This window comes from Euprymna scolopes, chromosome 23 (assembly GCF_053919585.1).
Source record: "Euprymna scolopes isolate OS-2025 chromosome 23, ASM5391958v1, whole genome shotgun sequence".
Lineage (NCBI taxonomy): Eukaryota > Metazoa > Mollusca > Cephalopoda > Sepiida > Sepiolidae > Euprymna > Euprymna scolopes.
This window is the reverse complement of record NC_136504.1, coordinates 13328999-13355741: the sequence shown is the minus strand read 5'-3', so window position 1 is coordinate 13355741 and position 26743 is coordinate 13328999. Positions and strand designations below refer to the sequence as shown.

Genomic DNA, 26743 nt, shown 5'->3' with positions numbered 1-26743 from the left:
TAACCAATAAAGTAAATTTTGTTTTTTTAAATAATAATAATAATAATAATGATAAGTATAATAATAAAAATAAAAAAATAATAATAATAAGTAGAAGAAGAACAATGACAATAATAATAATAATAATAATAATAATAATAATAATAATAATAATAATAATAATAATAATTTCAGTTAGAAAAGCTTACTTTGTTCGTTTTTTCTAACTCCTCTGCCAATATTACTTTTGGTCAGAAAAATGTACACAAAAACAGAAACATAAAACATCCAAATATGTGAAAGACAATTCCCCGTTTAACCGTGAATTCAAGTTTTAAATTCTAATTTCAGTTAGAAACCCTTCTTTTTTTTCTCCCCCCCTCTGCTATTTTTAAAACCCCGCCGCTGATGTTGCTGACGACCGGAAAAATGTACAAAAAACAGAAACATGAAACATTCGAACATGTGTAAAACAATTCCTTGTTTAACCATGAATTTCACGTTCAAATTTAAATTTCGGTAAGAAACTCTTACTTGTTTCGTTTGCTATTTTTTAAACTCCGCCGCTGTTGTCTCTTTCGGCCGGAAAAATGTACACAAAGACAGAAACATAAAACATCCGAACATGTGTAAGACAATTCCTTGTTTAACCATGAATTTCAAGTTCAAAATAAAATTTCGGTAAGAAACGCTTATTTGTTTAATTTTTTTAAACTTAGCCGTTGATGTCGCTTTTGGCCGGAAAAAATGTACAAAAAGACAGAAACATAAAACATCCGAACATGTGTAAGACAATTCCTTGTTTAACCATGAATTTCAAATTCAAATTAAAATTTCGGTTAGAAACGCTTATTTGTTTTGTTTGCTATTTTTTAAACTCCGCCGCTGTTGTCGCTTTTGGCCAGAAAAAATGTACACAAAGACAGAAACATAAAACATCCGAACATGTGTAAGACAATTCCTTGTTTACCCATGAATTTCAAGTTCAAATAATAATAATAATAATAATAATAATAATAATAATAATAATAATAATAATAATAATAATACCATACACTGGATAAGGCAGGCGAAACCAGATCTGGTGCCCTTGACAAAGTCTGGCATGAAAGGCTCCTAATAAAAATTCAATCATACGGTATAACTGAATGAATACTAAATATAATTAGAGCCTTCTTAAACAAGAGAACCATCCAGGTTGTCATTACATCTAAACAGCATAACATTAATGCGGAGGTTCCTCAGGGGTAGATCTTTGGATCACTATTATTCCTATTCATTAACGACCTCCCTAATCGCATTGTGTCTGAGATGGGTATATTTACCAATGATACACTAATCCATAATAGGCACAAGGAAAATCGGATGTACACAAATCTAAGTCAATGGCAGAAAACCACATTCAGACTATATTGGAATGGAGCCGTAAATGAATGGTAGCATTTAATGCTGCTAAGACTAAACTGCTTTCCTTTAACAATTACAAGTATCCTTCCTAAGCACCAATATTCATGACAAATAACACCCTACCTGAGAATTCTTCCTTCAAACCCCTCGGCTTAACAATCACAGGAAATATGAATATAAATACATTGAGGATATTGCAACGGCGGCTGCAAAGAAGATGGGGTCACTCTATCGTGCTAGAAGATTACTTACATCTGAGAGTATCTTGTACCTCTACAAATTCATCATTACCCCATGCATGGAGTATTGTTGCCACTTATGGGCTCGTGCATCTACAGTTAGTCTCTCTCTCTCTCTCTCTCTCTCTCTCTCTCTCTCTCTCTCTCTCTCTCTCTCTCTCTCTCTCTCTCTCTCTCTCTCTTGGACAGAACCCAAAGAATCTCCAATCTAATAGATCCCGCACTTTCAACTAAGCTTTAACCCCTGTCCCATCGCAGCAATGTTGCATCCCTTTGCCTGTTTTACAAGTATTTTAATGGAATGTGCTCTGATGAACTCATCGCACTTGTTCCCCCTCAACGTACATACCCTCGACAAACCTGGTTAGCAACAAAATCACATAGCATCATTGTAGAGGTCCCTAAATGCTGGAAAGTTTCTAATCCAATAGTTTCTTCCCTTGGACAGCTGGACTTTGCAATCTTTTTTTTTTTTTTACATGGAAGTCACCACTTATCAAGGCCCAGAAACCACTCGGGGATAAGGGTTATTGTATGTGCAGTAATCAATGGGATAGTATCGTAGTAATCATTAGTATTGGAGATTTGATAAAGTGTCTTACTCAGGAATTTGTTTATGTTGGACTTGAAAACATCCAAGTTGTAGTCAGGTGGGAAACAGGCAGACGGAAGAGAGTTCCACTGGCGTGCACTTCTAAGAAAGAAGCTTATTTCATGAAATCTACGTTTTGGTTTTGGTACAGTTAAAGAGTTACAGAATGCCACATCAATATATTACATATGAAAGAGTCCGCTGTGGAATTTCCACAGGTCCCGCCAGTCATAACTATTTCGTCTTTACTTTATATTTTCTTAATATTTATTTGATATTTATTGAATATTGACTTCACATTTCGTTTCATATTTAATTAATATTCGTTTCATGTTCATGTTTACTTAATATTTATTTTGTATTTTTATGTCCGACTAGATCGTTATTTAGAGACTTTTTGATTTTATATCAACGCAATTGCTCGAAGCCAAAACACAGTTTAGGCGGTAAGATACATTTTTTTTTTTTTTTAAGATTTAATTGGTAAATTCATTTTTCTATTTGTGACGTACTTTTCTTATACCAGTTTTCTATTATGTTGGTGCAAAAATAATTTCGTTTTCATACATACTAGCGGGACCTGTAGAAATTCAATCAAACAACCCATTTAAAAAATATTTTAACCGGCTAAAGACCAATCGAAGTATTTTGGTGCCATCATTTAGAATCGAAACCGAAACTGTAGCATTCAAAGCTGGTGACGATACCACTGTACACATACATGAATTAAAAATAAAAAATTAAAACTAAATTAAAATGAATGCACAAAATGTGTAGCGATTTTTTTTTTTTTTCGATTTTGACCCATTTTAAAACTATTTAAACTGGCTAAAGACCCATAAAAGAACGACCCTTTAAAAAATTCAATCATTTGAGGCCCCTAGCGCCGCTCTGCGACTTTTAGTTTCGGAGGAGATAGAGTTTGAAAATATGGAGACAGGCATACACATAGCCTTTTTATATATATAATTGATAAATATAGCAAGTTCGAACACTGGCGAAGCATAATTTTTTTCCATCACTTTTAGACGGATAGTGTGCACTATTTCGATACATTCCCGGATAGAACGAGAGAGGGGAGAACAGACAGACAGAGATACAGACAGATAGATAGAGACTCCACTAATATTTATTGTTTGGTAAAAAAAAAAAAATGTCATCAGATCCCGGATGTTCCAGTTTTTGTTTTGTGTATAAGTGTTTTAAATAGAACCTTATATCCGACGGAAATACATATATCATATAACAGGATTAGGATGCAATATAATTCTTATGTTGTTATTATCATCGTTATTATTTTTATCCGTTAACCTTCAGAATGCGTCAATATTTGTGCTTTTATCGTTGACGAATGGTTGAATGTTTTTAGGGTTGATGTCTTTAAAAAAAGGTTGAAAAAAATATACCAAAGAAAACGATAAATCATGAGATTTCAACAAAACCTAGTAAGTTTTTTTTTGTTTTTCATTATATGCATCTATATATAAAGTTATGTTTGTATATATGTTCAGATATCTGTGTATACATGCGATTCACTTCTACACTACTTAACCGATCATTATCAATTTTAGAACACAGACACTAGACGTAAGTGTGAGTAGTGTGGGCTATAATCAGTTTAAGTTAGTTTTATGCATAGAAGGTTAAAAGAGATTGGAAAATATTTCGTGAAATTTTAGATAGCGCAATTTTTGTACAAATTTAACAATGATTGTAAATTAATAAATATTTCCCAAATTTCATTTTTTTAAAGGGATTTCAGGGGACATAATATGGAAACAGCATATCATTTGGTATTATTTGGATTCATCGGACTACTGTTCGCATATTGAGTGTGATTTTCACATTTCGGTCGATGTAACCTCCGACCTTCTTCAGATGTATCTTGTTGAACTCGTCCGCAAGGACCCGTGGCACAATGGTTAGAGTATTTGAAAAATTAATTGTAAAAGTGATATTCTTATGAAGGTTGAAGGTTTAATCCTCGGTGAGGCGACCGAAAAATATAATTGCGAATTACTTAGGACCTCAATTCAGCCGTGGCTGACGGAACAAGAGCATGCTACTCCCGTGAAGTAAATGAAGGGTTCCGTTCAAAATTCCGTCCACATTCCCGAGTCTGACAGAAAGATTCCCGAGTTCGAAAAGATGCACCTGAAGAAGGTCGGAGGTTACACCGACCGAAACGTTGTGAAAATCACACTCAAGGTGAAAACAGTAGTCCGATGAACCCAGATAATATGAATAACTAATCCTCATCTCAAAACTTCAAAAACGTAACATACCATTTGAACGATCAAATATTTCGATTAGAATTTGTAAGTTTAAAAAGCAAATACAGCGCAGAATTTTTTTTTGATAAACATTTATTTATTTAAAACTAGCCTGAATGCCCGGCGTTGCCCGGCGTTGTCCGGGTGTTTGGAAGTGGTAGTAAGCAGGCAGGCTCGAACCTGTCTCGCGAAAGAGGAAAAGAACATGACAAAAAACGTGACGTCTTTGCTGTTGCGTCTATCGCCAAACCGGAAAGGGCGAAGGTTTAAATTAAGGCTAGTCAATCGAAAAGAGGAGATGACTTTCGAAAATATCGGCGAAAACAGAGACCCCTCCTTGAAGAAAAGTGCCCAGATGAGGGTAAAGAAATTAATGGTTTTAGCCAATGTTTTGATATTTGTCGTCTGAAGGGTCGAGCTTCAAAACGATACTGATCGCGTGAAAATCCGTCGCCTCTGTCGAAAGTTTTAGGCATACATACATACATACATACATACATACATACATACATACATTTAAACAAACAGGTGAGATTTATATTATAGATAAACTTAGTTTCGACGATATACGTTTTCATCAAGCATAGAAACAGTTTGTGCATTTTCTTTTCTTTATTTTTTTTTCTTTGTTGTGGCATGGTGTTAACAGAAAACGGCGATTTTTTTTAAATGGAAGAAAAAAGAAAAAACACAAACACTTTCTTTTCCTTGTGAAAACTTATATCGGCGAAATTAACTTAATTTTAAATAAATGTTTATTCAAAAGAACTCTGTGTTGTATTAGCTTCTTGAACTTGCAAATTCCAATTAAAATGTAATGAACGCTTTTTTTTTACAAAGGGGTTAATACATATCAAGGCCCGGAGGCCACTGAAGAATAAGGATTGATGTGTGTACTGTAATCATTAGGACAGTTGCGTAATAATCATTTGTAGCAGTAATTCGGTATAATTAGATTATTTATGAGGACGGGTAACTAAAAACTTGTTTATGTTGAACTTTAAGATAATGATATTGTAGTTAGCTGGAAAGCAGGCCAGTAGAACAGAGTTCCGCGGGCGTGAAGTTCTGAGAAAAGGTTTGGTCATGGAATGCACGTTTAGTTTTCGGCACTGCTAGAGAGTGGGAGAATTTATTGATGGTAATTTTGGCTAGACGAGTGTTTTTTGTGAAGGATTGGCGAGGGGAGGACCATAGATTGGAGCTCAGTCGAACACTTGCTATGAAAATAGCGATAGAGCAGGGACAGGCTTGTGACGTCTCTTTTATGAGAAAGAGGTTGCAGAAAAGAGAAAAGGGCATCGCCTATAAGGTTAGAAAGTCTGTTTTGAACTCTGCCAAGGCAGGATAGGGTGCTTCGAGCAGCTCCTGCCCAGATGTGGCAACAGTATTCCATCCTAGGACGTACTTAGCTCTTATACAGGTTTACAGCAAGGAAAAGAATCTCGTATTCAAATATTTCAGATTTGCATTGAATTTTATTTATATTAATTTGGTAGCAATAAAGCAAGATTTCCTGAATTCCAATTTCTATTTCAGATTTTTTTAAATTTGGAGTTTAAGCATAAAATTTTAGATATTTTCTCGAATCAAACTTATATAATAGATTTTCATCAAAATCCGAATAAAATTCCAAACATAATGTTTTAATGCCGTAAGTGGTATAGTAGTTATACGCACGGAATGGGTTTAACATATCAGGTTCGAGTTCTATTGAGATTACCGCGTAACTTTCACTAACATCCTTGAGAAATAGATGAATCGATATATCCTCCCTCCAGCTATGGATTAAATGGTAGAGCAGACCAAATTCCTTTTTTTTTTCGCTTATCTTAGGGGAAGGAAGTATTTCTCTCCTGATCTTGCGACTTTTATTTTTCTTCTAATCTTTTTCATGGGGTTTTCAGATTGTTCCTAATACTCCTACATCGGGATTATATTGATTCTCTTCATGTTCCTTATTTATTTCAGCTCTCTGGCAACCTTCATGTGTTTGCTCCGTTTCTCTGTTTCTTTTTATCTTTATCCTGTTTAACTGTAGGATGGCGTGTTTTCTCTTCTTGCTCATCATTATGACATCTGGACTCCTTACTTGGATGATTTTGGCTATACCTCCATGTTCCAGAGATTTTTGTGTTTTTCGTTTTCCAATATTGTTTCCAGCTTTTATGTCTGTATTTGTCTGCATGTATAAATTGCCAGTGTATGTTTTTCCCGCACAGCTATGGATTTTTTATATTCTTTGGGATCTATTTTGCTGCATTCACTTATTATGTTATTCACCGTTTCGTCTCTTTGTCAACAGAGATTGCATTGTTTTCCTGTGCTTTGTCTATTTCAGTTTCCATATAATTCATTCTAATCATTATTATTGTTGTTGTTGTTATTTATTTATTTATTTATTTATTTATGTACTCACTAGGAATAGTCACACAAGCCATCATCCAAGATTGCTTTTTGAGAACAACTTGTGCTGTTCCTTGGAGTCTTATTATTATTATTATTATTATTATTATTATTATTATTATTATTATTATCTTAAAAAAATATACAAGCTTTATTTTTGTTTCTTCGGTGTTGGAATATGGCGTGATCATCATTAATTCATAACACGGTTCTGTAACAAAAATACCATCCTTCAAAAATACGTAATTGACTTTTAATTGTCCCTAAAAATTCGCACAATTTATTGTCCAGATAATATTCCTGAGTAAAATTTCATATGAAATCCAGGTGGCAATGCAAAAACAAATAAAATGTAAACAAAAGGATCCTATTGACTCGTGTGTAACAGGACAATTAATCCATGGGAACGTTAAAAGTCAATGTCGCCCTGGAGCAATATGTTAGTATTTTATTTATAACATGTTTCAACGCATATTTTTTCAGCATAAAAATATGACGCCCTATCCATTTCCACGACCATAAAAATTCCCAAAATTTACAACAAAAATGATTAGAAGTCATAAGAAACTCTATCTGGTCCAGAAATGGGTATTCGTTTTCTGTTATATTTACATGCGAAACTGATCTTACAATCTAAACATTTTTGCACACAATTTTTCCAGCCAGTTTCTACGTATTTGCCGAAAATGGTAGATTTTTTATTTGGATGTGAATTAGCATAGGATGAAAGGCTCCACTAATTACTGTATTCCTATTAAGTATGACCTTCATCCCGGTGTTTGTAGACAAACACTACTATTGACAACTACCTACGTACCAAAAAACAAAACAAAAGAATTTATTTTAAATAAAATAAAAATCATAATTCTTTTGTTGCGAGGGATACATTCGTAGTTATGAAATTAAAAAAACACTGCTATAAGGTAATGGGAGGCTAACATCTGGGCATCTTACTTTTGGGGGATGTGAGTTTGTTGTTTATTCCCTGAAGCACTGTCATCCGTGAGTACCGACGTGACCAACCAGGCTATTTCTGGGAGAAATTGACTTGTAACGGTTCCTTAGACTATGAATTAACTTTCATTAGTTTTGTTATATCCACTGCACACGCAGTGCTTTCATCTTTGTTTTTCGTATTGCCAGCCGAACTTAGGGTTAGCGATAAGGTTAATGAATGGCATCTATTTTCCTTCTTTTTTTTTTCATTATATCAAATATTATCTTCCTTCCATTACTTATCCGCACTCCAATAAAAACATATTCTTATCTTTATATACATTGCTGTGTTAAATAATAGCGACACCGGAAGAGAATTGAAGTAACAAAAGAACTCTTGGGTGATGCCAAGTTTTCGAAAAATAGAAAGTGAAACAAAAAAAACGGCCTCTAATGTAAATGTATCTCGGATTTTGACAAATGACGAAAATAGCTGATGTAAACGCTAGATAAAGCGAATGGAATAATGATGAATCAAAATAATAAAAATAATAAAAATAATAAAAATACAGGCTAATACAAACAGAGAAGTTGAACGAAACAGACAGTAGGCTACGAAAGTCAAACGTCGCTCGCTACACGTCGTCACGTTCCCCACATCTCTCGATCTTACACAAGCTACATAGCGATTGTCAAAATAAAGTACCATTGTTTTACAGACGAAAGAATTTTGTCATTTATTAAATAAAAACAACTATATACTCGTGTGCACTGAAAAACGCAGAGCACATACATTTCAAACCTCACTCGTTATCTAACTGCTGCAAGGAAGCTCTGTCATGTTTATTAAATAATAGGAATGTTTAAATGTTATAAGTTTAATACTTACAGAACATTACGATTAATATTGATAATCAAGTAAAGAACCTATTAAAAATAATTATATAAAGTTTAGAGATCAAAGCACGAATTTCTTGGATTCTTTAATTATCCTGGGCAACATCAGGGCGGGCCAGCTAGTATTAAATAAAATATTATTAATTTAGTATAATTTTTTAGTAAAACTTTATTTCTTTATTTTTCTTTGTATTAAGGTTACAATGCAATGGACGGTGTTCGTTTTTGTTCAGGTAAGCAAACATTATATTCAATATGTTAATTCAATGCTAATGTCTATCCTATATTTAAATACAAGCCATAATTATTTAATATTGTCTGTTTTATTTTTTTTTATTTTAGAATTATTCACATTATTATATTTAAAAATAACCACCATATTTTGTCTATTGTATCAAAGACTGTTGTAATATATTTGGCATAATATTAGGTAGGTATTTACCTCCCTTCCATCACAAGGAGATGTTACACAAGGTTGAAAGGTGAGAAAATGCACTCGCGTCCCTAAACAAGGAGCACTCTGGCCCTGCAAAAAACATGTCTGAGTAGCCCTATTAGAATTTCCCGGTGAGGACGACTTAGACAACAAGCGATAAACTTGTTTCACTTGACTACCTAGGACATTTGCTTTAGTTCGACAGATAAAAAGCCACTGTAATGGCCAAGTTTCTGTCAGACTGATTGTCAAGATCAGACCTCTTGCATCAAAACGTCAAATGAGTGGCGCGAACTAGTAGCATAATGTTAGGTATGATCACAAATATTTGGACAATTATATTTATAGCCAGGAATGATACGAACAAATTAATTAGGTACCAGAATCATTGTATAAAATATACTGAATTTCTTCGAATTTTTCATTCATAGTTTTTCATCTTGAAACGAGAAGAGTGCCACTGCTGATCCTGACTGGATTAATACTACCATACGTTACATGGGGTTCGTTACAATTCAAAGCTTCTCAGACTGAATTGATACAGCTAATTTTTGCTAACTACATTAAATATTCGCAATTGGCTTATTTTCTGTTCTCTGTGATAGTTATTTTGTTATCCACTTTTTATCATTTTCCTGTTATAAGAATGGATCTCTACTCAAGAAAGGCAACTAAAATGATTGGATGGTTAAAAATAGTATTTCAAGGGAACCAAACGTTGTTTTAAAGATATATCAAGTTCTAATAAGACTGTAGTGACGTTTTTTTTTTGTTGTTGTTTTTTTTTTTTTACATAGGCGGCACCACTTATCAAGGCCGATAGGCCACTTAAGGATAAGGGTTAAGGAGTGTACAGCAGTCAAAAGGACAATATAGTAATCGATAGTAATGGAAATTCGGTCAATTTGTTAACTTAAGTGGAACGGCTCATCAGAAACCTGTTCACGTTGGACTTGAAGACAACCATATTATAGACAGCTGGAAAGCAGAAAAATGGAAGACAATTCCACAGGCGTGCAATTCTAAGAAAGAAGCTTTGTTCATGAAATCTATGTTTAGGTTTAGGCACAGATAAAGAGTGGGGGGAATTATTGATAGTGTTTACAGCTAGACGAGTGTTTCTTGTGAAAGTTTGGTGATTGGGGACCATAGATTGAAGCTCAGTCGAATACTTTCCATGAAAATAACGATACATCAGAGACAAATTCGCAACATCTCTTCTGTGAGATAGAGGTTGCAGCAAAGAGAAAAGGACATCTCCCACCAGGCCACGAAGTCTATTTTGAATCCTATCAAGGCAGGACAAGTCTTTTCTAGCAGCTCCTCCCCATATGTGGCAACAGTATTCCATCCTTGGACGTATCTGGCTCTTATATAGATAGAGAATTGCATCAGCAGTGAGATATCTACTGGATCGATAGAAGGATCCGACCATTTTTCCATAATTATTTAATATTGTCTATGTTTGTTAGTAAGAATGATTTTATTGCTCAATTTATTAATATAAACTATAATGCATTAAAATTATCTGCCTAATATTTTGATATAAAACATAATTCTTTAGTATGTTCTACTCTATATGTAATCCAAACTATAATTGATTAATATGATTAATATTTTCTTCTTCTTCTTCTTCTTCTTCTTCTTCTTCTCTATATTAATAAAGTAGCTGCAGGAATTCCTCTTTGGACAAAAGTATCATAGGTTTGCAACAACAGATGCTACATACAAATTCAATACAGCTAATAATCACTATCTTATGGAGCTTTCAAACACCATTTTAGACATATTCAGTCGTGATAATAAAATACTACATTACATCCTACGAGCAACACCTTACACATTACAATCGTAACACCGTTAGAGAAAGGAGTTTCTATTTGTCTCTCTAAATATTTAGTCCTACCACTGCTACAAATATTCACCGGGGTGGGGGGATTTTACACATTCCACAGATTCTGTGATTACACCAACGGTAACTGGCTCATGCATACATAGATCTAGCATAAGCTTTCCAATATCCGATTCATAAATAATAAAACATCCCTCGCCAAAGTCTGGCCATTCTGTTTGGCTGAACTCTGATAATTCTCATATTCCAGAATCCTGTTCTTCACTTTATAAACAAACGGTTACTAACATTAAAATATGGTGTCACTAAGAGACATACTATTTCGCCAGACGTCACGTTCTTTTAATGCATAGGTCATTTCAGTCATGTAAGATCGAAAAATACAATAGAGAGAAAATCATTAAATGAATGTGCAATAACCAATTTACCTGCTTTCTTTTACAGCGTTTTACTCTTGGCCTCTTGGTCAAGATCAAAGTGTAGTATCTGTTCTTCAGATGCTGCACTTGCATTTCTTGTTCTCTTTCGGTGGAGGAGAAATCCTTCACGACTGAGACAATTTTTATTTTTGTACCTTTTCTCCACGTTAAAAAACGACCCTGGTGTCTAACTCTGTCCCGTGGGGAGGCATAGTAAATAGGTACTATAAGAATCTCCTTCATCTACGTCGTCGTCAAAACAACAACAACAACAACAAAATTACACAGCCCTTGTGATTGAGTTTTTTTTTTTTACTATTAAAAACACTTTGTAATACAGACTGGTATTTTGTCCCTTTTATTTTTTACTCTAGTTTACATAGTCTTTCGCAAATTTTAACATTATGCTTTCTTTTAAAGCACACTTTTTTATATACAACACATTCGGTAATACAAACATGAGTACACCCTAGTTCAAGTGTAATGTTAACAAACATCTTTCTACTCATCTCCCTTCATAATGACCCCGCTAATTAAGTCCCTGATAGTAGCCCCCTGCTTCAAAGTGGCACTGTGCCTTGTTTGGGGTGAAAATTGAATTTAAAAAAAAAAAAAATTTTAAATAAAAAAATTGGCACCCCGTTACATATTTTTACCTTTTCGACTTTTTTCAACTAATTCTGCAGATTATTATCGCTTGGACACTAAGCTACCATATTATAAAAGAACATTGACACAAAAAAGTTTCCCTTTCCAAATCTTTAAATATATACATTTTTTTATATATTTACTATAATGTTGCATGTGAAACGGAAACCCCCTTTACCAAATCTTTAAATGTACAGCCTTCACTGGTAGCCGAGGGTTTAATTGATAATAATCCACAGAAATAGTTGAAAAAAGACGACAAGGTCAACTTTGGTAATGGGGGAGGGGTTCCAATTGTTTAGGTATATCCTAACAGGGTTTGGCGGACCTAAACAATGCTGACCCCTAGCCTTTAGATTTCATCTTTTCAGTTTTTCGTACTTTATTTTCCAGCGATTACCATCGATTAAAGACATAACTTTCAGATTACAAAAAAAAAATTTTTTTTAAGAATTGGTGGACCTGAAAAATACTGCCCCTACCATTTACGTTTTATTTTTCACTTATTCGTAAATTTTTCTGGCGATTATCATCGCTTACAGACTTAAATTCGGAATTATAGCGTTCTACTACAGTGAGCACCCAGTTTTGGCCACTCCCGTTGTTAATGCTGCCACTAGCATTTAGATTTTTCCTTTTCAATTTTTCGTAAATTACTACAGCACTGATCATAGATTACACATTACCAAAATACCTTGGAAAAAATTGTATACACCAGGAAAGGGAAACATTTAACGGTTAGCAGCATTAACAGTTGACGTGGTAAAAAAGTGTGTGTTCCATTTATTAGAACGTTATCATTACAAATTGATCCCGGACTATTAGTCATTAAAAATATTTCCTTTAATTTCTTTTTTAATCTGAAAATTAAGCTTATATCGATGATAATCGCCGGAAAAAAAAATACGACAAAGTGAAAAGGAAACATTTAAAGGATTTTATAGGAATCGCTGTTCAGGTCTGCTGCAGTGTTTTTTGGTTGTTTCTTTTCCTTGTGACACAATGTCCCCCCCTGGAAAAAAATGCACTGGGTTATAATCAATTTTTAGTTCATTTATTTATTTTCATTATAGATTAAAGGCGGACGGTAACACCTGCTATCTAATAGGCCTCACTGCCCTACTTTTAATTGACATGTTAGGTGAAAGCACAGCATAATCACAGCACACAATCAAATCCTCATGTTAAGAATGGGTTTATAGATACTAACGTTGTTGCTTCGCCATGGTACATTTATTTTGGCTACATATAAATCAACAAATGCAAAAGTATTGGATACATTAATTTAATATTTGGTTGCAAAGCCTTTGTTGCATTGAACAGCTTCCAATCGCTTTCTCTAGTTGCATACATGTTTTTTGCAAAGATTTGCAGGTATTTTGCCCCATTCTTATTTGCAGAACTCTTCTAGTTGTAGAATATTTTGTGAATTTCTCTTCTGAACATTGATCTTTAATATTCTCCACAAATTTTCAATTGGGTAAAGGTCTGGAGATTGACTGGACAAAATAAGAACGTCTATTTCGTTATTTTTAAGCCATTCTTTGGTTAGTTTGGCAGTATGTTTGGGATCATTGTCATCCTGAAACACGAAATTGCTATTATGTCCCAACAAATCAGAAGATTTCTGGAGTTTTTTTCTTCAGAATAACCCTGTACATAAGCCTATTCATTCTACCATTGATGATTTCTAATTGACCAGTACCGTTGGATGAAAGACACCCTCATACCATAATCGAACCACTGCCAAACTTCACTGTAGGAATGGCATTCTTTTTGTTGGAGGCGATGCCATTTTTCCGCCATACCTGTGTTGCTGTGTTTCTTCCAAAGATTTCAATTTTCGTTTTGTCTGACCAGATTACCTTGTTCAAAAATTCTGATGGTTTCTCGCCGTATTTTTTAACATAATTCAAACCTGATCTGACATGTTGACGCTTCAACAATGGAACTGTTCTTGGAGATCTTGAAACAAAACCTGTACGATTTAGAGCTCTAGTGGTTGTTATTAGTATTAATTTTATGTATTTACATTTTTTTTTACTCGTACCATCTCTATAATTATTAGTTAATAAAAATATATCATATATAAAAATATGTATAAAATTAAAAATAATATAAATATATACATTTTTTTACTCATCATTCTATATGTATTGTTCAGATATATGCATTCTTAGATATATTATAAATTAATCATAGGTTCTGAATATTTTCTATTTTTAATACCTACAAAGACTAGTGTGTTATCCTTCTGGAATCATCAGTACAAGAAGTTATTATTGCCGCTACTCGTGGGATCCGCACCCAGCAACGAAGCCATTTCTGTCTCCATTAGCAAGGAACAAATCAGAGGGCCCCCATCAACCACAATGATATTCAATTGAAATTAAACAGTTATAAATGGCATAAACGTTATACACGAACGGTCTACAGTGATCAAGTGACTAAAGTGTCACGATTTCGCATGCAGGCCAAATGATCGACTTATTTATTTTAGCAGACAGTGCTCAACTGTTAAGAAACTTAAAGAGGCAGAAATATTATAATTATAAATAATTATTATGAATACCTACAAACACTAGTGCCACGCAAAAGTATTGGATACATTACATTTTTCTAGTCACATTCTAGTCCCATTAATCCCAGCTTCTTCTTGGAATTTCACCATGAGTAACAAAAGGGTTTCTTTGTACCTTTCTGCTTATCCACCTTGATTTTTTTTTTCATTTAATTTCCTTCGTCGGCCACATCTGGAAGATTTGCAACAGCTTCACCAGGGTGTTTTAACTTTCTAATTACGTTTCCAACTGTACTAAGTGGTAGATGGGGTTCCTTTGATATTATTCGATACCTTCTTTATGCTTATCAATGATTTTTTTTTTTTTACAAATATCTATTGACAAGTCTTTAGTTTTAGACATTATTATAAATGAACTGGTTAACTTTGGAGCAAATGGACACAAACCGGAAGAATGTTATACAAATTATTTTAATATAAAGCTCTCTGATTGGTCAGTGATCACTCGCTTGCATTATTGCAACACTCAAAGCAAAAGACATCTAAAATTATTTTAGAAAAAGCATTTTAAGTGTATCTAATACTTTTGTATTTGTTAATTTATATTTTTCCTTAAATGTAAACTTTCTAATTTTGATTTTGTAATTACTACTCCAAATATAAGTTAGAATAGTAATAGGAATATATTGACCAAATGTTAGGTACAATCTTGAACCTTAATTAAAGTTATGAAGAAAAACGTAACGTATCCAATACTTTTGCGTAACACTAGTGTTTGTAGGTATTCATAATAATTATTTATAATTATAATATTTCTGCCTCTTTAAGTTTCTTAACAGTTGAGCACTGTCTGCTAAAATAAATAAGTCAATCATTTGGCCTGCATGTGAAATCGTGACACTTAAGTCACTTGATCACTGTAAACCGTTCGTGTATAACGTTTATGCCATTTATAACTGTTTAATTTCAATTGAATATCATTGTGGTTGATGGGGGCCCTCTGATTTGTTCCTTGCTAATGGAGACAGAAATGGCTTCGTTGCTGGGTGCGGATCCCACGAGTAGCGGCAATAATAACTTCTTGTACTGATGATTCCAGAAGGATAACACACTAGTCTCTGTAGGTATTAAAAATAGAAAATATTCAGAACCTATGATTAATTTATAATATATCTAAAAATGCATATATCTGAACAATACATATAGAATGATGAGTAAAAAAATGTATATATTTATATTATTTTTAATTTTATACATATTTTTATATATGATATATTTTTATTAACTAATAATTATAGAGATGGTACGAGTAAATAAAAATGTAAATACATGAAATTAATACTAATAACAAAGAAGGGGGTCATAAGTAGGAGAATGGATTCAACCAAACACTCTATAAAAATAATTATCAAATATGCACATAAATTTGTGGAGAAATGGACAGAGGACACCGGGAATAAATATTTTTTTTAAATACATGAATTGGTTAGCCTAAATTTATCTGGAGTAAAAAAAACTAGATCCAGTATTAAAAGTAATTTTGTTCATGTGTTTTAAGGGAGGTGGTGTTTTATCAACACTGTTGGGGAGCTATTATTTAATATACTGTTTTGTTTTTAAATCCCTGAAAAGTGTTTCATGGTAAACAACTGATGATCTCTTTAATAACATTGGTACTATATATATATATATATATATATATATATATATATGTGTGTGTGTGTGTGTGTGTGTGTGTGTGTGGTGTGTGTGTGTGTGTGCATGTATGTATGTATGTAAGTATGTATAATATTTTTTATTTATATAGGCAAATATTACATAGTCGCTACACTGAACATGCTAATATTATATTTTGCTCTTTTTTATTCTTAATAATCTCTTTTTAATTCATGAGTTTTATCTCCTGAATACCTTTAACTTGTATATATATATATTCCAGAGGAAGTCTCGAAATAAAGACGAAACGTTGGTGAACACATAATACGGTTTGTTCCTTTTTTATTTTCTCTCTCTATATATATATAAATGTTATTGTCTTTTCAGTTAATCACAACAATATATTGTGTTGGTCATTGTCCGTCTGGTTTGTTATGGCACCAAAACGTTTTGCAATGTTGCCAACCTATCACATATTGTGGACCTGGTGAGTTTTTGAACTAATTTTTTTTTTTGCTTCTTTTTTTTACAATTCTATCAATTATTCTCATTAAATCACTTTATTGTTTTTACTTTTTCTACAGAAAAAAAAATGCAGATATCAACAATCATTTGTTATTTAGAAGTAGTAGATATTTTGTTAATATTACAATCATTTATAAATAATTCCTAGAAAACAAATGTGACCGATGGATCACCCATTGGACTCGGATTGGATGGTTTAAATCAGGAAAATCTACAAAGACCCGTGACATAACAGATAAAATACTAAGTAAAAATCTAGTTCTAAGTGAAAGTAGAGTTTGAAAGTTCAATTCTCAGTGCAGGTGATACTAAGAATACGGTTGCAAATTACTTCAGACTATTACTCCGTAATGGTTGATGGAACGGGAGCATACTACCCCTCCCACACACACACACACCTTGGATTAAATAAAGGGTTCCGTTAAAAATTCCATGCAGGTTGCCGAGTTCTAGAAGATTTATGAGTTCAACATGATATACCTAAAAAAGGTCAGAGGTCATATTGCGTGAATAACATTCAAGATGAGAATAGTAAAGCAAATAATACGAATTATCAATCCTCATCTCAAAAGTTCAGAAAAATAATTTATGTATTAAAAATTAAATTATGCACATATTTCATCGATTTTATTTTATATTATTTATTTTCAATTATCTTATCAGTTTGTTCAAGCAGAGGATGGGACATCCTACTGGATGCCAAACATTCACACGCTAACTCATATATTCTAACCAAGAGATCCATTTTAAGATTCTGATCTTCCCTTTAAGTGCAATTGTTTGAATCTTTCATGCACTTGGTTAACCGGGTATATTTGATAGGTAGATTTAGAAATTCTTTTTCATGGGTTCAGTTAGAGCAAACACTGATTTCTATATAACTTAAGCGTGTTTTTTTTTTTTTTTACGAGTTAAAATCGTATTTTGCTTCAAACAGGTGAAAAAGCAAATACGATTTTTCCGTAGAGAAATTTTGTTACACATTTTGTTTTGCAAAATAAAAAGGTCAGGTTTTAGATATAAGTGTTTCTAAAAATTGCTAAAATCTATACTTTTTTTAATTTGATTTTTGTGTATTGATATTCATATTAAAAACTTTTCTTTTCTCTATTTTTTTAGTTATTTCCTTGCTTCCCCCCCCCCCGAGCAAATTAGGCACAAGGCCGTTTTTTTAATATGGAGAGTGAGGGGAGAGGGGACTGGATAGTGACAATTGGTATGAAGGGTTTACCCTACATTGACCAAAACTGATTGCTCAAGAGCAATTGTCTGATATGCGCGGTTGCCCCCACATATGGTCTTTGAATGCAGTATCTGCTGGAACAGATACTACACTTTGATAACAGAAAAAAGATATTGGCCCGAAGACCAAGAAGAAAAAAGACGAACCTTTTGTTTGTTTATTTAAAAAAGAAAATACAACTTTGTTATATATGGGTCACGGAAGTGCATTCATCTGCAAAAGATCTAGTTAATTTGCATATTCTTTTTAACATTCATTTTAATTAATTCCCTATTAGTTTTTTTTGTTTTTTTTTTTCAGTTTTCTTATGGGATGATCATCTTTAGTTAACTATTGCATGTAATTATATTCATGCAGATATTCTACATAATTTATACTTGTGTAATATTTGTGTAAAAAGGTTATAGTAAACACAAACCTCTTTCTATATATATTTATGTATGCGTATATATATATTTGTTATATAAAATTTTGGCTGCCAAGCTCCTCTGTCAGTTTTTGGTCTAAAGACATGAACATTAATATATAGAGTATTCGAACCAATGCGAAACTTTATATTTGGGTTTTAGCCAGTTTAGAAGTGTGAAAATTAAAAATATGGAATTTGCCAGGTGAAGGCCGAATGCCAGCATTACAAATATGCATGCGTAACGTAATAGCTATTGGTTCCTGTTTTAATTTTTAGCCTTGCAGCAAACATGTCTTCATAGTGCAGTAATTAATGTCAATGGAGAAAGTAAATCATAATCTAAACGTTTTGGTTTCGATTCTCGGTGGTGGCACACAAGTCATTTTTTTTTTTTTTAACTTTTTAAATCATTGCTTGGATCCAATATAATATAATAATAAATACAAAATCTGCATTAATCAAAATATCATATTTAAGCGTATTTTACAACGGCAGCCTGCTAGTTAGATATAAAGACAATACACAAGAAAGGGTACAAGCAGCCAACGTTGCAAGAGATAAATGGATTACAAAGCAAAAGGTGATGGCATTCACATGCAAGCATCCGCCATTACACTAGAGAATAAAGAGTCCAGGATTCTAGGGTCAACATTATAATGACAAGCAACAATAAAATTCGTACAATCAGCCAAGTGTTTTGGATATTTAAATCGAGTCCCATTAATAACTAGCAGGAAAACCCAACGTTGCCCAGGATTGAATGAGGATCAGCGAATGCTTCACATTCCCAATACTTTAATTGTAATCGAAACCAGTGAAATCGACCATTCATCAAACAAATCGATTGATTGCCTGCTTTAGTTGGGAATGGTACACTGATAGAAAACTCACATACCTCCCCATAGTAACTTAATCAATAATACATTTGTAAAACTCACATACCTCCCCATAGTAACTTAATCAATAATACATTTGTAAAACTCACATACCTCCCCATAGTAACTTAATAATATATTTGTAAAACTCACATACCTCCCCATAGTAACTTAATCAATAATACATTTGTAAAACTCACATACCTCCCCATAGTAACTTAATCAATAATACATTTGTAAAACTCACATACCTCCCCATAGTAACTTAATCAATAATACATTTGTAAAACTCACATACCTCCCCATAGTAACTTAATCAATAATACATTTGTAAAACTCACATACCTCCCCATAGTAACTTAATCAATAATACATTTGTAAAACTCACATACCTCCCCATAGTAACTTAATAATATATTTGTAAAACTCACATACCTCCCCATAGTAACTTAATCAATAATACATTTGTAAAACTCACATACCTCCCCATAGTAACTTAATCAATAATACATTTGTAAAACTCACATACCTCCCCATAGTAACTTAATCAATAATACATTTGTAAAACTCACATACCTCCCCATAGTAACTTAATCAATAATACATTTGTAAAACTCACATACCTCCCCATGTAACTTAATCAATAATACATTTGTAAAACTCACATACCTCCCCATAGTAACTTAATCAATAATACATTTGTAAAACTCACATACCTCCCCATAGTAACTTAATCAATAATACATTTGTAAAACTCACATACCTCCCCATAGTAACTTAATCAATAATACATTTGTAAAACTCACATACCTCCCCATAGTAACTTAATCAATAATACATTTGTAAAACTCACATACCTCCCCATAGTAACTTAATCAATAATACATTTGTAAAACTCACATACCTCCCCATAGTAACTTAATCAATAATACATTTGTAAAACTCACATACCTCCCCATAGTAACTTAATCAATAATACATTTGTAAAACTCACATACCTCCCCATAGTAACTTAATCAATAATACATTTGTAAAACTCACATACCTCCCCATAGTAACTTAATAATACATTTGTAAAACTCACATACCTCCCCATAGTAACTTAATCAATAATACATTTGTAAAACTCACATACCTCCCCATAGTAACTTAATCAATAATACATTTGTAAAACTCACATACCTTCCCATAGTAACTTAATCAATAATACATTTGTAAAACTCACATACCTCCCCATAGTAACTTAATCAATAATACATTTGTAAAACTCACATACCTCCCCATAGTAACTTAATCAATAATACATTTGTAAAACTCACATACCTCCTCATAGTAACTTAATCAATAATACATTTGTAAAACTCACATACCTCCCCATAGTAACTTAATAATACATTTGTAAAACTCACATACCTCCCCATAGTAACTTAATCAATAATACATTTGTAAAACTCACATACCTCCCCATAGTAACTTAATCAATAATACATTTGTAAAACTCACATACCTCCCCATAGTAACTTAATCAATAATACATTTGTAAAACTCACATACCTCCCCATAGTAACTTAATCAATAATACATTTGTAAAACTCACATACCTCCCCATAATAACTTAATCAATAATACATTTGTAAAACTCACATACCTCCCCATAGTAACTTAATCAATAATACATTTGTAAAACTCACATACCTCCCCATAGTAACTTAATCAATAATACATTTGTAAAACTCACATACCTCCCCATAGTAACTTAATCAATAATACATTTGTAAAACTCACATACCTCCCCATAGTAACTTAATCAATAATAAATTTGTAAAACTCACATACCTCCCCATAGTAACTTAATCAATAATACATTTGTAAAACTCACATACCTCCCCATAGTAACTTAATCAATAATACATTTGTAAAACTCACATACCTCCCCATAGTAACTTAATCAATAATACATTTGTAAAACTCACATACCTCCCCATAGTAACTTAATCAATAATACATTTGTAAAACGCACATACCTCCCCATAGTAACTTAATCAATAATACATTTGTAAAACTCACATACCTCCCCATAATAACTTAATCAATAATACATTTGTAAAACTCACATACCTCCCCATAGTAACTTAATCAATAATACATTTGTAAAACTCACATACCTCCCCATAGTAACTTAATCAATAATACATTTGTAAAACTCACATACCTCCCCATAGTAACTTAATCAATAATACATTTGTAAAACTCACATACCTCCCCATAGTAACTTAATCAATAATACATTTGTAAAACTCACATACCTCCCCATAGTAACTTAATCAATAATACATTTGTAAAACTCACATACCTCCCCATAGTAACTTAATCAATAATACATTTGTAAAACTCACATACCTCCCCATAGTAACTTAATCAATAATACATTTGTAAAACTCACATACCTCCCCATAATAACTTAATCAATAATACATTTGTAAAACTCACATACCTCCCCATAGTAACTTAATAATACATTTGTAAAACTCACATACCTCCCCATAGTAACTTAATCAATAATACATTTGTAAAACTCACATACCTCCCCATAGTAACTTAATCAATAATACATTTGTAAAACTCACATACCTCCCCATAGTAACTTAATCAATAATACATTTGTAAAGCTCACATACCTCCCCATAGTAACTTAATCAATAATACATTTGTAAAACTCACATACCTCCCCATAGTAACTTAATCAATAATACATTTGTAAAACTCACATACCTCCCCATAGTAACTTAATCAATAATACATTTGTAAAACTCACATACCTCCCCATAGTAACTTAATCAATAATACATTTGTAAAACTCACATACCTCCCCATAGTAACTTAATCAATAATACATTTGTAAAACTCACATACCTCCCCATGTAACTTAATCAATAATACATTTGTAAAACTCACATACCTCCCCATAGTAACTTAATCAATAATACATTTGTAAAACTCACATACCTCCCCATAATAACTTAATCAATAATACATTTGTAAAACTCACATACTTCCCCATAGTAACTTAATCAATAATACATTTGTAAAACTCACATACCTCCCCATAATAACTTAATCAATAATACATTTGTAAAACTCACATACCTCCCCATAGTAACTTAATCAATAATACATTTGTAAAACTCACATACCTCCCCATAGTAACTTAATCAATAATACATTTGTAAAACTCACATACCTCCCCATGTAACTTAATCAATAATACATTTGTAAAACTCACATACCTCCCCATAGTAACTTAATCAATAATACATTTGTAAAACTCACATACCTCCCCATAATAACTTAATCAATAATACATTTGTAAAACTCACATACTTCCCCATAGTAACTTAATCAATAATACATTTGTAAAACTCACATACCTCCCCATAATAACTTAATCAATAATACATTTGTAAAACTCACATACCTCCCCATAATAACTTAATCAATAATACATTTGTAAAACTCACATACCTCCCCATAATAACTTAATCAATAATACATTTGTAAAACTCACATACCTCCCCATAGTAACTTAATCAATAATACATTTGTAAAACTCACATACCTCCCCATAGTAACTTAATCAATAATACATTTGTAAAACTCACATACCTCCCCATAATAACTTAATCAATAATACATTTGTAAAACTCACATACCTCCCCATAGTAACTTAATCAATAATACATTTGTAAAACTCACATACCTCCCCATAGTAACTTAATCAATAATACATTTGTAAAACTCACATACCTCCCCATAATAACTTAATCAATAATACATTTGTAAAACTCACATACCTCCCCATAGTAACTTAATCAATAATACATTTGTAAAACTCACATACCTCCCCATAGTAACTTAATCAATAATACATTTGTAAAACTCACATACCTCCCCATAATAACTTAATCAATAATACATTTGTAAAACTCACATACCTCCCCATAGTAACTTAATCAATAATACATTTGTAAAACTCACATACCTCCCCATAGTAACTTAATCAATAATACATTTGTAAAACTCACATACCTCCCCATAGTAACTTAATCAATAATACATTTGTAAAACTCACATACCTCCCCATAGTAACTTAATCAATAATACATTTGTAAAACTCACATACCTCCCCATAATAACTTAATCAATAATACATTTGTAAAACTCACATACTTCCCCATAGTAACTTAATCAATAATACATTTGTAAAACTCACATACCTCCCCATAATAACTTAATCAATAATACATTTGTAAAACTCACATACCTCCCCATAATAACTTAATCAATAATACATTTGTAAAACTCACATACCTCCCCATAATAACTTAATCAATAATACATTTGTAAAACTCACATACTTCCCCATAGTAACTTAATCAATAATACATTTGTAAAACTCACATACCTCCCCATAGTAACTTAATCAATAATACATTTGTAAAACTCACATACCTCCCCATAGTAACTTAATCAATAATACATTTGTAGTCTACATTGCTTTACTATTGATTTGATAAAAAATTTTGTAATGATTTGAATTAAAGTTTAAAATATAAAAATCGAGTATCATGACTCAATTGTGCTCTAAACATAAACATCTATTTTGAACACGCCGCTGTCGTATAAAATAAAACGTACTGTTAGTTTTATACACCAGGACCCTCTACTTGTGCAGTGATAAAACTTTTCAAATGCACTTTTGATGTAAGGCTAGATAAGAGTGTTAACTTTGATCAAAATCGGACTGTTCCTTCTTTAGTCGGATTTTTTTTTTATCATCGATTTTTGATATTTATCCGGGGGTATTCTAATACAAAACCTATCTAAGAACACTCCCAGACACATTAGGTACATTTGTGTGAAATTTTATAAAAATCGGCCAAGGCCAAGTCCATAGGGAACGAACTCACGCATACAGACACACACACAAATGTCTCTTTATATATACTTAGAGATAGAGATACTTTTATGTCACCTTATAACACAAAAAGTATGAGATGAGGTGGGAGTCTCCCTCTCAGTACAAACCAATAAGTCTCCTATGAGTAAGTTGCTGGAATCCATATTAAATAGAGAAGACGTCAACTACCTCAGCAGAAATAACCTTCTTAGTGAAATGCATTGCAGAATTTCCTTTCTTCCAGGTCTACAGCAGATGTGCTAACGGTTATATCTCATAAGATTAGTGAATCTCTCGACAAAGGCCTCCTTTCTAGGGCAATTGCTCTTGACATATCAAAGGCCTTCAATAAGGTATGGCATAAGGGCCTACTTCACAAGATCTCCAGCTACGGTATAACTGGAAATGTTTTCTCAAATTATTAAATCATTTCTCTCTGATAGGCTCATAAGAGTAGTGGTTGATGGGCAGAAATCAGAGGCCCACAGTATTAATGCTGGAGTCCCTCAGGGGTCCATCCTGGGCCCAACTCTCTTCCTGATTTACATCAATAATCTCCTAAAACACATACTTAAATCATTCATTGACATCTATGCTGATGACACGACCATCTATGGCAACACATCTAAGGGCGTAAATGACAAAATTCTCTCTGATTCTCTCTGTTCTGATCTTGAGCGCATGATATAGTGGGGGAAGAGGTGGCTGGTTACTTTTAATGCATCTAAAACCAAGCTCCTATCTTTACATCATCAACGCTCTGATCCCCATCTGGCATCAATTGAAATGGATGGCTCTCGTCTAGGGGATATGCATGTTTTGATAAGCTTCTGGGCTTGATCTTTACTTCTGACCTAAAATGGAACACATACATCAAGTCAGTTGCCAAAGTCGCTGGAAAAATGGTAGGATCCTTCTACCACTCCAGAAGATATCTCACTGCTAATGCAATTCTCTATCTATATAAAAGCCAAGTATGTCCAAGGATTGAATACTGCTGCCACATCTGGGCAGGAGCTGCTAAAAACAGCCTATTCTGTCTTGACAGAGTACAAAATAGACTTTGTGGCTTAGTGGAGGATGCCCTTTTCTCTTCCCTGCAATCTCTCTCTCACAGGAGAGACATTGCGAGCCTGTTTTTGTTTTATCGTTACTTCCATGGCAAGTGCTCGTCATAGCTCCAATCTCTGGTCCCTCCTCGCCGATCTTTCATGAAAAACACCCGTCTAGCTGAAACCACTGTCCAAAATTTTCCCCACTGTTTAGCTGTGCCAAAACCAAAACGTAGTTTCCATGAACAAAGCTTCTTTCTTAGAAGTGCACGCCTGTGGAACTATCTTCCGTTTGCCTGTTTCCCACCTGACTACAACTTGGATGTCTTCAAATCCAACATAAACAAATTCCTGATGAACCGCTCCCTTAAGTAAGACACTTTATGAAATCTCCAATACTAACGATTACTACGATACTATCCCATTGATTACTGTACATGCAATAACCCTTATCCCTGAGTGGCTTCCGGGCCTTGATAAGTGGTGACTACCTTGTCAAAAAAAAAAAATCTTTTGATGATGCCAAAGATGTCTTCATTAAACGAAAGTGGGTATACAAATATACAAATTCGCTAAATAGACGCTAAAAAATAAGTTTGTTCTTTTATGATGATCTCATAATTCATCGAAAGGCCTGATCATTCAATGAAACAACTTGTAAAGCCATAACTTAATAGTCGAGACACATTTTATTTTTAGTAATGGACAACCACTTATCAAAGGCGAAAGCCATTCGAGGAAAAGTGTCCATGAGATGGATTGGTTGATAGTTGAGATATTGTAACAGAGCGCGGACGCACGTACGCAAATGCATACGAAATGCAAAATGACATCATTGTAAGGAAAATATAAGAGAGAGAGAGAGAGAGAGAGAGAGAGCACGTCAGAGAAGATGATCATGTGAGAAACGTCACAGCCGTAACGAGGAGTAACACGTGGTGAGCGAATGAAGAAATAAATGTTGTTACATAAAAAAAAGAAGTTATTTCCTGTTCTTTGTCTGCTTTGCAACTGAAACTACAACGTGTTGGATCTACGTGTGTAAACATATACTACATTATAATATGAAGAGATTTAGAATGATTGATCGAGTTCACGATAGGAATTTATTGGCATTAGATTTGAAGATGAGCATGTTGTAATCCGCAGGAAAGCAGTGCTGTGTTAATGTGTTCCATAGACGGGAAGCCCGTGCAAAGAAATGCTGTTCATGAAAATTCCGTCCGACGATAGGTACACGACGGAAGAATATAAAGTTTCTTTCATTGTGGTAGCCAGACGAGTTCTTGCTGTAAATGCCTTACAAGGAAGGACCTGAGATTTGAGCTCAGTCGAGCACCATTTATGGATTTTTGTTTAATCAATGGCCACTAAGTTGTCTGTCTTGGAATCTATGCTTTTTAACGAAATGCAATTGTGTG

General features: G+C 33.1%; 1 protein-coding gene across 2 annotated transcripts in view; it reads left to right on the top strand.

The window, feature by feature from the left end:
• Positions 1 to 3439: 3439 nt before the first annotated feature.
• LOC145245765 (uncharacterized) overlaps positions 3440 to 26743 on the top strand; it is a 58764-nt gene continuing 35460 nt past the window's right edge. Inside the window, exons 1-3 of one of the 2 annotated variants that reach the window (XM_080107373.1) lie at positions 3440 to 3662; positions 8927 to 8962; positions 16649 to 16748. In XM_080107373.1, the coding sequence (XP_079963499.1) occupies positions 3642 to 3662; positions 8927 to 8962; positions 16649 to 16748 (157 nt within the window). In that variant the 5' untranslated portion in view covers positions 3440 to 3641. The remainder of the gene's footprint in view (positions 3663 to 8926; positions 8963 to 16648; positions 16749 to 26743) is intronic. The other variant, XM_080107374.1, reaches the window with a different exon arrangement.